General features: G+C 35.2%; 3 protein-coding genes across 3 annotated transcripts; all 3 read left to right on the top strand.

The window, feature by feature from the left end:
* Positions 1-5154: 5154 nt before the first annotated feature.
* On the top strand, positions 5155-8134 carry LOC133703327 (tubulin beta-4 chain-like). Its single transcript, XM_062127798.1, has 4 exons — positions 5155-5309; positions 5764-6173; positions 6270-6539; positions 7236-8134. The coding sequence occupies exons 2-4, from the start codon at positions 5780-5782 to the stop codon at positions 7913-7915; spliced, it is 1344 nt and encodes a 447-aa protein (XP_061983782.1). The 5' UTR covers positions 5155-5309; positions 5764-5779; the 3' UTR covers positions 7916-8134.
* A 4872-nt stretch (positions 8135-13006) lies between these two features.
* LOC133703287 (tubulin beta-4 chain-like) lies at positions 13007-16163 on the top strand. The gene is made up of 4 exons (XM_062127752.1): positions 13007-13153; positions 13566-13968; positions 14065-14334; positions 15242-16163. The coding sequence occupies exons 2-4, from the start codon at positions 13575-13577 to the stop codon at positions 15913-15915; spliced, it is 1338 nt and encodes a 445-aa protein (XP_061983736.1). The 5' UTR covers positions 13007-13153; positions 13566-13574; the 3' UTR covers positions 15916-16163.
* Positions 16164-17046: 883 nt separating this feature from the next.
* LOC133703276 (protein NRT1/ PTR FAMILY 4.4-like) lies at positions 17047-19493 on the top strand. The gene is made up of 5 exons (XM_062127741.1): positions 17047-17357; positions 17456-17676; positions 17775-18194; positions 18288-18412; positions 18497-19493. Exons 2-5 carry the CDS (start codon positions 17497-17499, stop codon positions 19356-19358), a joined length of 1587 nt encoding a protein of 528 aa, XP_061983725.1. The 5' UTR covers positions 17047-17357; positions 17456-17496; the 3' UTR covers positions 19359-19493.
* Positions 19494-19914: the final 421 nt, after the last annotated feature.

Raw genomic sequence — 19914 nt, 5'->3', positions numbered from 1 at the left:
ATAAACAAAAGATACGTGTATGTTATTGCCATGCTGGAATATGACAATGGACTTTGGATTTATGGCCCAACCGAAGCAAATCTAAGAACGAACAACGTGTTAAGACGGCCATGAGCATGTATGGTGGGCTTAAAAGACATCATGGGCTGAGTGGTCGTGCAGAAACACACCGACAGCTTTTTCTATTTAAGTAAAACCCGTGTTTATAAAAAATTAAATTTTTTTTTTTAAATTTAATATAATTTGTACGCTTTGGATCATTTTGATATGCTGATGTCAAAAATAATTTTTAAAAAATAAAAAAAAAATCATTGGCATGTATTTTGGCACAAAAAATTATTTGAAAAGCACCTGCAATCGTACTGTTAATCAAGCTCTTAATCTTGGTGGGGGAATTATAGTGTTTTACTCCTCCCTTACCCGTTCTATGTCATGGGCTGAAAAAAAAATCTTAATATTAAAAAAATCAAGGGACAACAGATATTTTTAAAAAAGCAAAAAAAAATCAGGATTTTGGTCATAGACCTGGGTGGGTTAAATAAGATTATTTTATTCCACAACATTAGATGCATCGTGCAAAGAAACAAAAATGAGTGATAATAGTAAAAAAAATATAATTAAAAATAAAATGATGATGAAAATACATTTCAATTTAACTAAGGGCAACACAAAGAAAATAAAAAATAAAAGGGGAAGAAATGACCCAAGCAAATCCAAGTACACTTGTCGTTATGTAACCCATGCATGAGGCCTTGATAATTTTTAAAGAAATTAAAAAAAAAGGATGGGATGCAAAGTGTCGAAAGATAAAAAAAAACTAATATCATCTAAGTCAACCTTTCAAACTCATTACCTCGATCACGAGCTCGGTGTGACTATACTGACGATAACCATTAATCTTAATTTGCAACAAACTTGATATCAAATGATGAAATTAAAATTTATTTTAACAAAAATCCTCAATAAAAATTAGTAATATAAAAGAACAAAAACTAAATGTTCAACAAGAAAATAAAGGTGAAAAGGACATTGATTCATTTAATGGTGAAATTAAAGAAAAAAACATTTTACAAAAGAAATCATATCAAGGATTTAAAATTAAAATAATATGGATCAAATTTGAAATCAAAACAAAAATAGAGGAAAAATAATATCTCAAAGTTAGAGAATGAAAATGAAGAAAAAATCAATTTGATAAAAAACCCTAAAAAAAATAGTAATATAAAAAAAATGAGAGCTAAATGCAAAATAAAAAACCACATGGGTAAATAACATTAATTGATTCAAGAGAGAAATTAAAAGAAAAAAACCAACATTTCACAAAAAAATTCAAAACAAAAACTCAAAAACAAAAGAAAATGAATCAAATAGAAAATAGAAAAAAACAAGAAAAATAGCATTTCAATATTCAATGATGAAATTGAAAATAAAGGTCCCAAAACAAAAAAAATAGTAATATTAAAGAATGAGGACCAAACATTGAACAAAAAAAATAGGGGTGGGGGGGGGGGGGATATTCATTAATTCAAGGGTAAAATTAAAAAGAAAATCAAACATTTCTAAAAAAAATCAAAAGAAAAACATGAAGTCAAAAGAATGAGGATCAAACTTGAAACTAAAAAAAAAAGGATAAATAATATTTTAATAAAGGATGAAATTAAAAAAAATAAAAATTTATAAAATAAATTAAGATAAAAATCATACAATCAAAAATAAAATAAAAAACTGAATCAAATATTAAGATAAAATAAGAGGACAATATGGATTTTCTAATGGATATTTTTCAGGGAAAAGAGGAAGAAAAAGTGAAGAAAGAAAGAAAAAATAGTAACATAAAATATTGTATTTTAACCCGAAATAAGAAATTTAAGTCACGCATAAACTACATCTCTTGCCATCTAATGTCCCGACAAAAGAAATATTACCAGCCTGGAAATGAAGGGCATAAACATACACGGATCATTGACCATGAGCCATAAATCATTGACCATGGGCTATGGGTGTTTTCCGACTAAATTAATTGATAATATAGTAATAATTGTTTTTAAAAGTGTTTTTTATTTAAATTAAAAATAATATATTTTTTATTTTTAAAATTTATTTTTATCAATAACATATTTAAACAATATAAAAACACCAAAATAAAATTTTGAAGCAAATAAAAATATAAAAAAATAAATGTTTTTTTTTTTTGTGAAACACAAAAGGCAAGAAAGTTCTAATTCACGTGCAGTTTATATTCTGAATGCATAGATTAACGGAGGACAAGAAGCTGCTACCCCTTCTGTTGTCGGTGCTGTAAGAACTCAAGAGTCTCTTTTGGATAAATATTCACTATCATAATATTAGGTCCAGACGAGCAACTTGGAGGAATGCTTAGCTGGAAATCTAAGCAAGAACGGGGCCGTATCATGTGATATTAGTGAGCTAGGCAAGTGAGAGTTGTTGGCATGTCACATGGCCACATCGCTATCTCACGTGGCACCTTCCAGCAAAGCTCCTTCCCGCCATTTTTGTCTGGGTTGTCCCTTTCTGCTAATTCAAGGTTGATTCATCAGCAAGCATCCGATCTCTGCTTTAATATCTTATTTGAGTCAGCGACAACTTTTAATCAGAGAGTTTAACCGATAATCACTATGCTTAATTAATAAATGCTGTTGGCAATTATCCTTTCCTCTGTGAACAGACAAAAAGATCCCACAGAAATGAACAAACCCTGCTAATCAACAGCGGATCATTTGCAGGTAAAATGACCATCGTGCACCCAGTCCCATAGGATGGGAAAGGAGTTATGGGTATTTTTGCTTTGTGTGAGGTGTGAGTGGAACTGTATTTTATTCTATATACGGTTTTAAGAATATTCAGTTAATTAATACTGATTAAAGTTATTTATAATATTTTTTTGTCATTTTTTTTATTCTCAATTCAATTATTTCATATTAAATTAACTTGAGATTAGATTTATTTTTTTTTACACTATACAAGGCCCTAGCGGTGTTAATAATAGATTTCAATGTTGAGTTAATGTTTAATTTGATAAAATAAAATTTAATTTTATTAATTCAAATCAATTACAATTTTAGTAACCTAATTTAAAACTGAAACAAATATTTCAAATTTTTTTTTTTAGTTTCTTTGGCTATAATTAAAAAAATTATCATAATTTATTAACATATATAACTCTTAATTTATTTTATTATAAATTCTTTAGTTTGTAGTTAAAAAAAATTTAAATATCATAAAAAAAACATTAACAGCACTCATGTTTTTTTTACGCCGAGAAAAAAAAAACTCTATCATGTGGTGTAACACGTGGAATCAGACTAATTTAAATAATGAGGAGTGAAAGAAAATAATTGTCAATGAAGTTAAAAATCACATTTATAAATGATAAAATTGTTATTTTGTTAGGTGTTACTTCCACGTTACCTACGAAATTGGAGAGAAAGGTTTACGTGGGCCATTGCAGAGTTTTTTTTCCCTTCATTTTCTTTCCCCACACTCTCTTTTATATTCCCCAACAACAGAAAATATCTTGAAAATTGCATTTCCCCCCTCATCATTTTCTTGCCCTCCACTTTCCATCCTTTCCAGACACTCTTGACTGTTGATTCGTTGAGAGGGGGAAACAGCACGTGATCAAATAATAGGGATGGCAACGGTTATAGATTAGATTCTTTATATGTATACATTTTCTATTATTTATAACATAAAAAACTTAGATATTTATATAACACTCGTTGAGTTTCTTGCATCAGCATGGAAATCCATTGCAGCAGTACTGTGTGTGTGTGTATATATATATGAGTTGTGTATAAAATGTAAAAGGTTGCCTTTTAAAAACACACCATAAATACAATACCTTTAAAAAAAATGATTAAACTTGTATCCAATGGTTTTTTTATCTTTTCAATTTGTTTTTTTTATTGATAAATAAGCTCATAGAGATTATTTGGTCTTTTGCTTAAAATGAATCTTATAAAAACAAATAAAATTTGTTATTGTGTATAATATACAGTTAGCGAGTGGGTAGTGATCATTCACTTTCAATTGTTGTTTTTCATTATGATGTTGAAAATGCCTTGCCATCTTTTTCACATTGGTGCCAGGCATGTATATGACGGTGTGGTGATAAGCTCCAATGAACTTTTTTTTCTCTTGTCATTGCTAAAATATAAAGATGTTGTTTAATTTGTTTTAAATTTGATCATTTTTTTATTAATATTTGTTTTATTTTGTTTTTTTATTGACTGTTTTATTCAATTTTACTCCTCATCATTTAGTTTCATTTAATTTTTATATAAGATTTGATTTCCATTCTTTTTATTACTATTTTTTTATATTTTTCTAATTGATTTTTTTCAATCTCGTCCCGCAACATTTGATTTTAAATTATTTGTATATAGAATCTAACCCTTATTTTTTTAATTGTTATTTAGTTTTTTTTTCATCATTTTTTATTGTGTTTTTTTTCAATTTCATCCTTTAACATTTTGATAATTTAAATTTTTTATTTTGTTATTTTTTAAGGTTTGCTTTTTATGAGGTTAGTCTCAGGCTCAAGATCCAAGTCATGAGTTTTAAAGATTAACATATGTTGACTTTTTTTTGTTCTTTTTTAAAATTGAATTTTTTAAAATTTTATTTTTCAAGATTTAACATACAGGGAACTAGTCTTCGTGTTTTTTTAGGTCATTTTCATGAAGTTATCCTAATCATGTGATCATTATCATAATATTAGCAAGTTAACTTAGATTTTTTTTGTTACTTTTTTTAACTGTTTACTTCTCAATCTTGCATTTTAACATTGAATTGTTTAGTAATTAAATTTCATAATTTTTTTAGTATGTTTTTAATAAGACAACCTTGATATTATAACCAAAACATAGATTCATGCTAACCTGAATGTGCTGAAGTTATATTTTTCTATTATTTTTTACATAGATAATTTTCTTATAAATTTTCTTATTATCATTATATTTTTTTTATTTATATTATTTAGATTGATAAAATTCATTAAACATAAGTGAATAACTCAAGTCTTACTCGCAGCTTAGCACGGACCGTATCCAGTCACTATCAAACGGCATCTAACGGGCCAAAAGAAAAAGAGAGGGAAACAATCATAGCCGTCAGATCACACAGCCTGGCCCCGACCTTCTTCTTATATACGCACGGATTTTACCATCTCTGCACTCCACTCTTCACCCGCTCCCTCTCACTTGCTAGATCGAGGCTAACTCTCACTCGATCGCCGGAATCCTCGCCGGAAACGCCTCCCTGTTACACTGGTTTCCGATTTCTCAACGGTGAGTGTTCATTTCCAGATCTGATTCCTCTCTCATTTCAAGTCCGTCTGGATACCGAGAAAGAACATAGAGAAACCGCAAAAAGCTGAATTCATTCTGTTTTATCTTTCCGATTTGAACTTGTGGATTTAATGCTTTGTTTTCTTAGTTGTCGCGGCTTTCATTTGCTTGCATTTTCTCATAAACCAAACAGGCTGGATCGGTGACAACACACTGTTTTAAGCTACTAGTGTGTTTATCTACGCTATTTTTAGTAATTTAATTGTTCTTTGCCAACAGTATCTTCTCCTTCGAGGATGTGAAATTTGTTTCGAATTTCGCCTGCTGTTTTTTTTTTTAACTCAAAATCGTACTTTTAAATAGAGTCTCGGATCTGATGTCTCTGTGCAAAATTATTATTTTTTTCGAGAGTGCTTATTATTTTTTATCCGGCTTGCCTTTTTTATTTCTGCAGAAATATAACATAAAAAATGAGAGAAATCCTTCACGTTCAAGGAGGACAGTGCGGCAACCAAATCGGTTCCAAGTTCTGGGAGGTTGTTTGCGCTGAGCATGGAATTGATCCTACTGGAAAATACACTGGATCCTCTGACCTTCAATTGGAGCGTGTCAATGTGTATTACAATGAGGCCTCGTGCGGGCGATTTGTCCCTCGCGCTGTGCTTATGGATCTTGAGCCTGGTACTATGGACAGTGTGAGGACCGGTCCCTATGGCCAGATCTTTAGGCCTGATAACTTTGTGTTTGGACAGTCGGGCGCTGGAAATAACTGGGCCAAGGGTCATTACACGGAGGGTGCGGAGTTGATTGATTCGGTTCTTGATGTTGTGAGGAAGGAAGCAGAGAATTGTGATTGTCTTCAAGGTATAATTCATGTCTTGCACTATTTTTTTATTCATTTTTGATTTGATTTTTAAAATTTTCGAGTAGTTATTAATGAATTTTCTTTATTACGTGTAGGATTTCAAGTTTGCCACTCACTCGGTGGAGGAACTGGTTCTGGGATGGGGACTCTTTTGATTTCTAAGATCAGAGAGGAATACCCTGATAGAATGATGCTCACTTTCTCTGTGTTCCCATCACCCAAGGTTTCTGATACTGTTGTGGAGCCATATAATGCCACCCTTTCTGTTCATCAGTTGGTTGAGAACGCTGATGAGTGTATGGTGCTTGACAATGAGGCCTTGTATGATATCTGCTTCAGGACTCTCAAGTTGACTACTCCTAGCTGTAAGTGCATTTTGGTCTTAAAACTAGCTTTACGTGTTTGTTACACAAATTTAGTAGCATGCTTGTTTTGGTGCCTAACACATTCGGATTTTGGTGATCCAATTCTGATTAAGCCATAATTTGTTTTCATAAACTTGCATTAGGCTGGGTTGGTGGGTTCGGGTTTTGTTATCTGATTGTCTGAAATATATATCTTTATCAAGGCTTGAAATCAAGACTGAGATGGATGTGCATGGTTTAATTATGAGTCCCTGTTCCTTTCTGCTGAACACCTGGTCTACACTGCTTGGTCATGTATAATAGCATTTATGTATTAGCTTGTACACTTCCTCACTTCCCTTGTCGTTTGTTTATATTCTCCACTTGCTTACAAGGCGGCCTAGTTTAGTTGCTTTGATGTTCTGAAGTGTTGATTTCTTCTGCAGTTTTCCTCTTGCTTTGACAGTTTCTTAATTACGAATTTTGGCTTTTTGCAAGCTGTATCTTACTCTCTCTATCTGCTTGTTGTAATGTACCTTAAATATGAATTTAGTAGGAGATATGTGATGGCATGGGATAAAATGTGGTCGTGCCCCTTATTTTGGTTGGAAGTGTGGTAGATGTTGCTTTTTAAGTTGCTTTTCAAAATGATTTTTGCTTTAGATGAGATTTAAAAAAAATGCTTGAATAACTTTGGGTTGTTGACAATTGTTGCAGTTGGTGACCTCAATCATCTGATTTCTGCAACAATGAGTGGTGTCACCTGCTGCCTCAGGTTTCCTGGGCAGCTTAACTCTGATCTTAGGAAGCTTGCAGTGAACCTCATCCCCTTCCCCCGTTTGCACTTCTTCATGGTTGGATTTGCTCCTCTGACTTCACGTGGTTCTCAGCAGTACCGGGCACTAACTGTCCCAGAACTCACCCAGCAGATGTGGGATTCCAAGAACATGATGTGCGCCGCAGACCCACGCCACGGTCGCTATCTGACTGCCTCTGCCATGTTCAGGGGTAAGATGAGCACTAAAGAAGTTGATGAACAGATGATCAATGTCCAGAACAAGAATTCCTCCTACTTTGTGGAGTGGATTCCAAACAATGTCAAGTCCAGTGTGTGTGATATTCCTCCAATAGGGCTTGCAATGGCATCCACCTTCATCGGAAACTCAACCTCCATCCAGGAGATGTTCAGGCGTGTGAGCGAGCAATTCACAGCTATGTTCAGGAGGAAGGCTTTCTTGCACTGGTACACCGGGGAAGGCATGGATGAAATGGAGTTCACCGAGGCTGAAAGCAACATGAATGACCTCGTGTCTGAATATCAGCAATACCAGGATGCAACTGCTGAGGATGATATTGACTACGAGGATGAGGAGGAAGAAGAGGCTGCTGAGATGTAAAGAAGTGTGAACGGTCCGGCTACCGATTTTGCAGTCTTGCTGCATGAATGTGTGTACTCTTTTAATTGGTCATGGGTGAATTTCCGGTTTCCAACGGAGAGTAGAGTACGGATTGCAGAGTTGGAAAAGTGCTTGCTTTTCCTTCTAGTTGTAATAGTTGTTAAATATAACGTGGTTGATATGGGTTGTGCTGTGTTACTATTCATATTTGTTTCTGAATTCTCGCGTTACTCTTGCTTCTAGTTCTAGCAGTCGTCGAAAATACAACCACGAATGCTAGAGGACGCAGGACAGGTAAGATGACACTGTTACAGCCAAGAAAGCAATTCAGGCTAGTATTTTGAAAAAAACTGTTGTAATGTGAAAATAAATCCTCATCAAAATTCAAATTAGTCCGAAACAATTAAGAAGCTGACGAAACCAGCGGTTAATTAATTAGCGTAGCACGTATTTCATGGTCTAATAAAAAAAGAAGAAGATGGAAGACATCTACCGCTGCTAGAATGCCGATGCAAATTCTTCAGTTGAAAATTGGAGAAGGAAAAGACACGAAGGGAGTGCAAAGGAAACGGAATAAATCCAAGGCAAATGTTTCTGGACAAAATATCGTGCACGAAAATAAAATGGTCAACGCAGCACAGCAGGATCCTGTTGGAGAGACTGCATGTGAATCAACGTGTTTCCTTGGCAGTAGTTCTTTAGCCTTTTATCAGCTATATAATAGCCTGGATGAACAAGAGAGAATAATACCCTCACAGCTAGCATCAGACCATTCAAGCTACACCAGATTTCGGTCCTTTTATCAGACCATTCAAGCTACACCAGATTTCGGTCCTTTTGGCTTGACATGTGAGTCTGCAACACTATATATATTCAAAGGGACCTGTCAAATGTCCCCACTAGACTCTATTTTCTTCTCGTCTGTTTCCTCAATTATTAAGCATTACTCTACTATAAAAGCGTTAGTTGTTCAGTGTGCAGGGCTCCAATGTTTATCTTTTTACATATTATTATAGATGCGTAATAGAAGGGTAATGTAAAATTTTATATATTTTTTAATATTTTTTATTTTTTTTAATGATTTAGTTATAATTAAAAACGAATTGATTTTGATTTCTTATAAGAAAAGAAAAAAAGAAATTGAAAGAAAAAAAATCAAAATAAAAAAGACACCAAATATGGATGACATGCTATAAGTTTAATAAAAAATACACTTTGATCCTTAAACTTTAAAAATCATGCAAATTATATAATTTTAGTACTTTAATATATTTTCAATTCAATTTTGATATAAAAGTTTATTTTTGTTTTTTTAGTATAGTTTTTAAACTCGACCCAGTATAATGATCGGGTCACGGGTGGTTAACCCGGATCAATAATAAATAAAAAAGAATTTCAATGGAACGCTTTACCAGCAGCTTCAAGCATTCCCAGTCTTAGTGTTTAGTCATTTTACTCTTTCATCAATATGTACATGTTGAACAATAACAAATTATTAAACTAGATCTATATATTCTGTATAATACAGGCTTTTATTGTTGAAGACGGAAATATAAATTAAAATAAGTTTCAAATCCCCTTGTTTCGTGTTTGGATTGTTCTATTGAAGAGGACTTGCGTTACTTCTTTCATACCTCTGTGCAACATAAACAAAAACCATCAATTGAAGTGAGCAATTTTGATGGCTTCTTGAAACAGGTATAGTAGATAAAAAAAATGTTCTGAGACTAGTTTGTAAAAAATCAAGGAGATGTAGATAGAGAACTAATTCAGGAAACATGAATTACTCAAATAATTAAATGACAAAAGCTAGAAACCATAAAAGCCAGAAAGCCACAACGGAGATCCATTGGTGATTTAATAACCATCATACTGTTTTACTTGGAAGAATCAATCAATGAAGAACAGAAAACTGAAGATAAATATGTAACAACAAATGGTTTTGTGTATTACCCAAAATCTAGGATCTGTCGGCTTTGCACCCTTTAACTCTGGCAGCATCTTATTAGCATCTCTCTTCCTATTGCACGTAGAACAGATTTTAAGATTTGAGGAGGAAGTAAAGATAAATAGGCAGGCTTTGAAGATTGAAGAGATTATGTTTTCAGTGATTCTATTTTTATGCTGCAAATGGTTTGATAAATTGACATTAAAAAGCTAAAATGGTGACCTTTTATATATATATATATAGCCGAGTCTCGTTTGGGTTTACCTGGTTAATCAGGTCCCGGGTCGACCGGGTGTGGCTGGGCCAAATCCCTGAATGGTTTTTTCTTAAACCTGATTTGGTTCAAGCTCCCGGTCAGCCACGTCCTAGGTCGACCTGCAAGGCCGAGTTTTAAAACTATGTTTTTTAGTCCTTGATTGATAGAAGAGAGAGAGAGAGCTCGCCAGATTCCGGCGGTAAAGAGAGAAAAATATTATTGACACTGATTTAGGCCACTAAAACGGATTATATTTGTGTCAAATAGTTCCATTTGATGAGAGGAGTTTATATTCGGTGCTTTTTTACCTTTAAAGTTTGTGAAAAAATATATTCCAGCTCTGGTTGATTTTTAGATTATTGTTGATTTCAGTTCTTGGAGTGGTTTTTTGAGGTCACAGATAGATTTATCATAATTTCTATGGTGCTTTATATGTGTTTTGGCTAAAAAACGAGTTGGAAAACGGGTTTTTGGATAAAAAAGCTTATACCCTGATTTTTCAGCTACCATAGTAAATGAAATTTAGACAAATTAGATGATGTGCTGTCTGAATTTTTTTCAGAAAAATTTGGTGCAAACGACATCTTGTTCATCCCAGTTGCAAACATAAAAAATTAAGGGTCCATTTACGCGGGCCTTGGCAAAAAGGTTATAGAATTGGCCTAGTTTGTTCTATTTTTTTAATTTATATTTAAATTAATACCCTTATCTCTTTTATTTTATTTGGAGACTTTGGTTTAAACCACAATTATTTTTCTAGTTATACATTTAATTTCAAGGAGTTTTTGTGTTTCATTTATAATTTTTTTTTTATCTTTTGTATAGATGAAATTTATTTTTAGAAATAAAAAATTATTTTCAGATACTGTTTTTAACATGTGCAGCCTTGCATAGTATTTTTTTTCTCATTTTATTTTATTTGATCAATTTAATTGAGTCTTTATTTTTATTGTTGTTTGCTTAAATAAAAAAATTTAGCAAACACAATCGATTAAATATTCTGTCTTTTTAGATTAAATATCTTGATTTATACTTGTTTCTTGATTTTTCAAGTTTTATTTTTAGGTTTCGTTAATGATTTTTTATTTATTTATTCACATAAATAATTCTTAATTCATGTAATTACATGTATACATAAAATTCTTGATTTGAGCTTAGATTTTTAAAATTAGAGAAAAATATTGAAAAAACCTATATTTACAATCTCTTTGTAGAAAATAAAAATATCTCACCCGTTACAGATCGCGGTTACCTAACATAACTATAACTATACGTATCCTAAATCCTGCCTAATTTTTTGAAATCCAGATGGAGGATGATGCCAATTACTGATTCCCTTTCAACAAGGCGCTGATTTAAGATTTGAATTCTTTAAAATTAGTCAAAGAAAGAACACAAACACACCCTCCCCCCCTAATTGCACAGTCCATACTCCATCTTTTAAGACTAATTCATTCTTACAATGTAGGGAAGGATGCCGGCAAAAAAGTGCATAAACCCAGGTGGCTATGCAATTTCAAGTTTAATCTATACATTATCCCCCCCCCCCTCATCTCGGTGTTTAATTCGTGCCGACGCTCTTGGCTGAAATCGTCGTCTAAAATCAAGGAAGCGAGAAAACAATCTCGGAACCAAACAGTGTCATTTCCCCATCGGACCGCCCTGTAGAGGGTCCGCTTTTGGATAAAAAATCACTCTCGCATTCAGAGACCTAAGCGATGGCAGCATGCTTGGCTCTAAATCTAAGCAAGGAATCAGTTTTCATTAACGGCGAGGATTAGTGGAGGAGGGAGGGTGTGTTAATTAAGCTGCTTTAGGTACAGAGTCTGGATCCCGTGATTATGACGTTGAATCCATAGGATATAAGGAGGAGAGTAGCTGACAGTTCACATGGGACATCCTCGCCTCATGTGGCCCTTCTAGCAAAGCTCTTTCCCACCTTTTTTTTTTTATTTGTCCTTTTTTGCCATTTGAAGAAAGATGCTTCTCTCCTCTAATCCCGTTCCGTTACTTAAACTTAACAGTGATTCTTAATCAATGCAATTGGCAACAGTACCTTCTTCTGATAATAAAATACGTGGAAGGCCCATCGCGCTCCCAAGAGCTCATCATTCAACCTTTTACCCTGTTGATATCTTCGTATCAAAATTATTAAAAACAAAAAATAATAATTTTAGATAAAAAATTATTTTTTTTTCAAAAAAACTATTGATAACCCACTTTTCTATTCCCCATTTGTAAATGTGATTCCATTTGAGTCCCCAAAAGTTAAAAATTAAGCAATGTTGTCCTCGAATTTGTGTCCTCTATTTGCTTTCATTCTACCTTATTTCTTGCCTTCTCGTATCTTGTTCCCTGATAATATAGTTTTAAAACCCAGCCCAACTTGATAAGTCAATCTAGGATCCAGCCGATCCAGAGCTGGAATCGGATGTGACCCGACAAGATCTAGTAAAAAACTCGGTTGCAACATGTTGATTTTTTTTACTAAAACGATTTTATTTTGATTTTTTAAAAAAAATAAATTGACCCGGACAACTCGGTGACTCAGTTAAAACCCAGAACCCGGATCTTGAACAGGCCAGGTTTAAAAACTATGCTAGATAGAGCGGCTTAGGCACCTAATTGCAATCATCTGCACGTTGGGACACCAGTTCGTAATTTTCCCAAGAATAAAATAAGCACAAGATCTGTCGTTTCAACAGGTCATTATGAGTCCATAAAACCCATTTTTCAAATATCAAATATCATTGCCCTGTCAATTCAAAACCAACATCTACACCGTTGAACATTACGATCCAACGGCATCCAACGGACTAAAACAAAAGGAGAGGGAAACCACGACAGCCGTCCGATCCACACACCTCCACCCCTATTTTCCTCCTTTATATAACTACTCATTCACTCCATTTTCAAACCAAATTATTACTTCCCTCCTCCCTCACTCCCTTTGATCGAGCCTCTCTCACGCTCGATCTCTGAAAACCTCACCGGAGACACCGCGTATTTAAATCCGGTCACCGATTTCGTAACGGTGAGTTTTCGATTTCTAGATCTGATCTCTTCTTCCGTTATCGAACCTGTCTTGATGCCGAGAAAACATAAGAAAACAAGTTAATATCTATTTTGTTGATGAATAATTAGTGAATCTTATTTTTCTGAGTGAATTACTTTGTTTATGCAGTCTCATTGCACTTTCTGTTTTTTTGCATTTTATCTGCAGCCAAACAGGCTGGATCTGTAATTAATCTGTTTAGACTTTTTGTTAATCTTCGATCAAAAGCTTTATTTAGTCACTTAATTAATTATTTTTTAAGATATAATTGTCTAGTGAAATTTACTTACGTTTTAGATCTGTTCTCCATGTTTTAAATTATAATTTCTCTTATGCTTTACCTAGTTTTTCTTTTACCATTAATTTAATCATATTTTTTCTCAACTTGCAGAGATAAAAAATGAGAGAAATCCTTCACATTCAAGGAGGACAGTGCGGTAACCAAATCGGCTCCAAGTTCTGGGAGGTTGTTTGCGCTGAGCATGGAATTGATCCCACTGGAAAATACACTGGATCCTCTGACCTTCAATTGGAGCGCGTCAATGTTTATTACAATGAGGCCTCGTGCGGGCGATTTGTCCCTCGCGCTGTGCTTATGGATCTTGAGCCTGGTACTATGGACAGTGTGAGGACTGGTCCCTATGGCCAGATCTTTAGGCCTGATAACTTTGTGTTTGGACAGTCTGGCGCTGGAAATAACTGGGCCAAGGGTCATTATACCGAGGGTGCGGAGTTGATTGATTCGGTTCTTGATGTTGTGAGGAAGGAAGCAGAGAATTGTGATTGTCTTCAAGGTATAATTCATGTCTTGCACTATTTTTTTATTCATTTTTTATTTGATTTTTAAAATTTTCGAGTAGTTATTAATGAATTTTCTTTATTACGTGTAGGATTTCAAGTTTGCCACTCACTCGGTGGAGGAACTGGTTCTGGGATGGGGACTCTTTTGATTTCTAAGATCAGAGAGGAATACCCTGATAGAATGATGCTCACTTTCTCTGTGTTCCCATCACCTAAGGTTTCTGATACTGTTGTTGAGCCATACAACGCCACTCTCTCAGTTCATCAGTTGGTTGAGAATGCTGACGAGTGTATGGTGCTGGATAATGAGGCCTTGTATGATATCTGCTTCAGGACTCTCAAGTTGACTACTCCTAGCTGTAAGTGCATCTTTGGCGTTTATCTAAAGATATTATTTATACTCTTTTTTCTGTGAAAAAGGTTGTTATTGGATTTTCTGAAAACTTTTGCACAAATTTAGTAATATGCTTGTTGAGGAAACATGCACGTTTAGGTTATTGTCAAGTAACTCGTAATGGAAGTTTGGATTCTATGTCAATATGCTCTCCTGGGCAAGGGTTTGGGGGTGGGGTTTTGTTATCTGATTATGTGAAATGTGTATGTTATTGAAGCAATGAAAATAAGAAAGTGGATTAAAGTTCCGGTATGATCATTTATTGTCTGATTTTCTTTGCTCTCAAGCCCTTGGTGCAATATCTTGGGCAACGGGCACTTTCTCATTTTCTTTGGTGCTCGGCATTATTTTTCACTTTTTGTCCGTGCCTTTGTCAGGTCTCTGTTGTATTTATGTTTTGTAGCGGTTCACTGCTTCCCCCATTTATGTTAGTTGCTTACTTTATATCTTTCGGCTGGGAAGCTTTATCTTACAATTCATGTCTTCTTGAATGAGGGGATGGAGGCTCATGTTGCTGGATCTCACTTGAATCTTCTCAGATGTTATTCTCTAGGAGCTAAGCATTTGCTTGGTTGATAAGTGGAAGCACCAAATGTTAGGTGGCAGCTTTTTATGACATCACCGAGTCTGAGATAATTTGATTAAGACATTGTGACACTGATGTAACCTTGAAAAGAGAAGTTTTAGGGTTTTTTTGCATGGGAATTTGTTTGTTCACCACTAGCTCTGTTTTTTTTTTCCCTGTGGAGTTGATGTGGTCTTTTGACATGAGGATTGTTTGTGTTTTTCAACTGCTTGTCTTTGTATCCTTTCTGCATCACAACAATGATTTAAATGCTGGATTGACATTGAATTATTGATTTTTGTGACAGTTGGTGACCTGAACCATCTGATCTCTGCAACAATGAGTGGGGTTACCTGCTGCCTCAGGTTCCCTGGCCAGCTCAATTCTGATCTTAGGAAGCTTGCTGTGAACCTTATCCCCTTCCCCCGCCTGCACTTCTTTATGGTTGGATTTGCTCCTCTGACCTCTCGTGGCTCTCAGCAGTACAGGTCACTAACTGTCCCAGAACTCACCCAGCAGATGTGGGATTCCAAGAACATGATGTGTGCTGCAGACCCACGCCATGGTCGCTATCTGACTGCCTCTGCCATGTTCAGGGGTAAGATGAGCACTAAAGAAGTTGATGAACAAATGATGAATGTCCAGAACAAGAATTCCTCCTACTTTGTTGAGTGGATTCCAAACAATGTCAAGTCCAGTGTGTGTGATATTCCTCCAATAGGGCTTGCAATGGCATCCACCTTCATTGGAAACTCGACCTCCATCCAGGAGATGTTCAGGCGTGTGAGTGAGCAGTTCACAGCTATGTTCAGGAGGAAGGCTTTCTTGCACTGGTACACCGGGGAAGGCATGGATGAGATGGAGTTCACCGAGGCTGAAAGCAACATGAATGATCTCGTGTCTGAATATCAACAATACCAGGATGCAACCGTTGATGAAGAACTTGAGTACGAGGATGAGGAGGAGGAAGAGGCTGCCTAGATGTAATGAGTTGTGCAAGGTCTATCTTCTGCTGCTGCTATTTTTCATACATTTTTACCGCTTTAAGTTCCGCGTGGTGATTTTCACTGTCTGAGCAGTTTGAGTAGTAAATAGGGTTGGAAAATTGCCTATATTCTTACTTTCCCAGTTCTACAAGTTAAATATTAAGCCATGTGGCTGGTGTGAAAAGTTTTGTATTGTTCATGTTTCAATTCTTGCTTTAAATGCTATTTCTTCGATTCCTATAATCAATCTTTAAAAAATAAAAAACTATCCATCCACAAAAGTAACGGAATGATTATCACCCAAAAGACCACAGAGATCTTATCCTTTTTACTTTTACTTTTGTTTCTCTCTCTCTCTCTCTCTCTCTCTCTCTCTCGGTTATGCATAGCTGTAAACTAGGGGTTGCTATCAAATGTTTCTACAGCAGAGTTCAGATCCCGAACCAAGTGCCGATCCACGGGAGACTGACAAACTTTGCGGGACCGTTATGGCAGAACTCGGAAAATTGAAAAACAGAAGTGCTGTCACGAATCTTATCGCCGAAGGTTTTCTTAATGCGTACCTACCGACCACCTGGAAAAACAGCTTGAGTTTTATATTTTGGACAAATAGCGTTTCCTTGCTGCTAATGAGATACGGGAGAACTTCAATTGTATATTAAAAAATCTCGTGAATTTCCTAAACAAAAAATGCCTGCCCAAAAAGCAGCAGAATCACTACCTAAACAATAAAAAAAGAAAGATGGAAATTCCTTGAAACCTGTATATGATCTGCTCTTATCATAATAATTGGTTAAGCTAACTTAATCTAAGTAAAACAGACAGCCCTCCTCTTCGTCTTCATCGCATCTTCTCAATTGGAAGGTCTTCGCGTGTGGATCATACCTTTATCCGATACTTGTTTTTTTGTTCTTGTTCCTGCTCCTAGGCGAAGGCAGTGCAGGCCCCGTATGCTGACAGAGAAAAGAAGAGGGGAGGCAGACATAATACTTCTCTCTATATGCTTACAAATACAAGAATTGAAGTTGAGTAGTGCGGACAAATTGGCATCATGTAGGGGGTTAGAAAGCAAAATCTAAAACCAAGATTAAAAGTTGCACATATAGCAGTCAGTGGGAGACAGAGTGGGGCAGGTTCAAAAAAGGGAATCAAACCATTTTTAAGGTCTTTTCGAAGACCGACTGTGGAGGAGGAGGGTTCTAGACTTCAGCAGTATAAATAGCAGTCCCTTCATCCTTCAAACCTTCAAAAAGTAAAATACACTTGCATGTAACTTTGCAATGGTAATTGACACTGAGCTATTCTAAATTAAACTCGTCTTTTTAGGTCTATCTCTCTCGGTCACTACTGAGTTTTGCTTGGTTTTCTACATCCAGGATGGCCTCAATACATCTAGCAGACGAAAAGGCGGCTTCCGAGCTTGCACTGTTATCTTCAGTGAGGATGCTACAAGAGCTTAGAAATTAAGTTTCGGCATATAAAATAACATGAGCAATGGACTAATTTGTGTCTTTTTCTGTTTTTATTTTTTCCAGTTTTGGGAGCCCAGGAGAAGATGGGATGATTCATAGCTAACATGGCAAGCTTGGTTCTATATTTTTATTATATCATGCATTTCGACATAGCCACTTCAGCAAATACGCTCACCAACTTCATGGGTTCGGTTTTCATGCTCTCTCTTGTTGGAGCCTTCATTGCCGATAATTTCTTGAACCGATTCTATACTTGCCTCTTGTTTGGAATAATGGAAGTCATGGTACGTGATTCATACATATCAAAAACCTTCTTGAATCCAGATAACCTGATCTTTTAATCTGTTTGATTTTCTTTAATCGTCCACGTCTTAATCGGCAGGGTCTTGCATTGCTTACAACTCAAGCTTATTTCAAGGATTTGCAGCCTGAATTTTGTCTCAGGTCAACTTGTGTCAAAGGTGGCCAAGCAGTTATGTTATATGGATCTCTTTGTCTGTATGCACTAGGTTCAGGTGGGGTTAAGGGGGCTATTCCTGCACTAGGTGGAGACCAGTTTGATCATCATCAACAGAAGAAAGGGGCGCTTGCTCGTTATTATAACTGGAAACTTCTAATTTCAACCACTGGATCAATAGTTGGAGTCACAGCTGTTGTGTGGATTAGCATGAACAAGGGGTGGTACAAAGGTTTTTTCGTTTCGACTGTGGCTACCTTGATTGGATTCACTGTTCTTGCCCTTGGGAAGCCTTTCTACCGCATCCAGCCGCCTGGAAATAGTACTTTCGTTAGGATAGCACAGGTTTCTCTCTTCTCTAGTCGCGTGCACAGACAATGTGATTATTTCCTTGCAATTATGATTTCTTACACGGTTTGATTTTTGTAAATGACTCAGGTCATAGCGGTCACGTTCCGGAATAGGGACTTGTCTCTGCCAAAAAATCCTGATAAACTCTTCGAGATCCATGATGCGTCAAGAGATCCATCTGAAGAGAGACTTTCACATTCCAATCAATTCAGGTAAACCATTGGAAACATCCTCTATGGTCCAGCATCTTAATTTGATGGGATTAGTATGGCTGTTAATTGTTTTCTTCGAAACAGATTGCTAGACAAAGCTGCTATTCTTAGAGAAGGAACGGAGCCACAGCCCTGGAAAGTTTGCACAGTGACCCAAGTTGAAGAAGTGAAGATTTTAATAAGGATGATCCCCATCATAGCCAGTACAATTTTAATGAACACAAGTATGGCACAGCTACAAACATTCTCAGTACAACAAGGGGTCACCATGGATGCACATCTTGGCACCAAAACAATCCCAACCCCATCTATTCCGGTGATTCCTCTGGTTTTCATGTCTGTCCTTATTCCCATTTATGAATTTGTTGCAGTCCCGTTTGCTCGAAAGATAACCGGCCATCCATCCGGTATAACGCAGCTTCAACGTGTCGGAGTTGGTCTTGTTCTGTCCATTCTGTCAATGGCCGTGGCAGGTTTTATTGAACTGTATAGAAAACACGAGGTCCACAAGAATCCACCAAACAAAATCAGTGTTTTTTGGCTTTCCTTCCAATATGGCATTTTTGGGATTGCAGACATGTTCACAGTTGTTGGATTGTTGGAGTTTTTCTACAAGGAAGCTCCATCAGGAATGAGATCTGGATCTACTTCTTTCACATGGTTAACATTGGCTCTGGGATACTTCACCAGCACTGTCTTTGTTGATATCATAAACTCTGTCACCAAGAGAATCACTCCAAGCAAACAAGGATGGTTACATGGGAACGACCTCAACTCCAATAATCTGAACCTCTTCTACTGGTTTTTGGCTATCCTTAACGTCATCAATTTTGTCTTCTATCTCTTCTCTGCTTCCTGGTACAAGTACAAGAGTGATGACCGAGAATCAGAGACCATAGCAAAGGCAGAGAAAGGACCGAATGGTGAGATCACTCTGGTTAAGTAGAGAACAACATTCAGTTCCTAAGGAATTGATAATTAGGTTACAATTATTCATCAAAAATGATTGTCATTATTATTTTTCTGGACAGAATGTAAAGTATAAATTTACGTTGTTGGTAACTAATTGTTTTTTAAAATATTTTTTTTATAAATATATTAAAATAATTTTTTATATTTGTATATCAAAATAATCTAAAAATATCAAAAAAATATTAATTTAAAATAAAACAAAAAATATTTAAATCATCTCATTTTAATTTTTGACTAGAGGTTCTTAATATGTTTGATCCATTAAATTTCTAATATGCTAGTCCAAAATATAAATAATAATTATAATTAAATAAAATAAATAATTTAATTTATTATCAATTTAATAATTAATTAATTTATATTTAAAGATCAAATACATCATTTAACAATATATCATAATCCTCAAATATTAGAAAAATTATTAGTGGTTTGACTAGACCTTCCAGTGACTGGTTTCTTAATGTAATTAATATCATTTCATCAATGATATTTTATTTTACATTAAAACATGAAGTATATTTATCATGTTA

This window comes from Populus nigra, chromosome 1, assembly GCF_951802175.1.
Source record: "Populus nigra chromosome 1, ddPopNigr1.1, whole genome shotgun sequence".
In the NCBI taxonomy this organism is placed as follows: Eukaryota; Viridiplantae; Streptophyta; class Magnoliopsida; order Malpighiales; family Salicaceae; genus Populus; species Populus nigra.
This window is presented reverse-complemented; position numbering and strand designations above follow the sequence as displayed.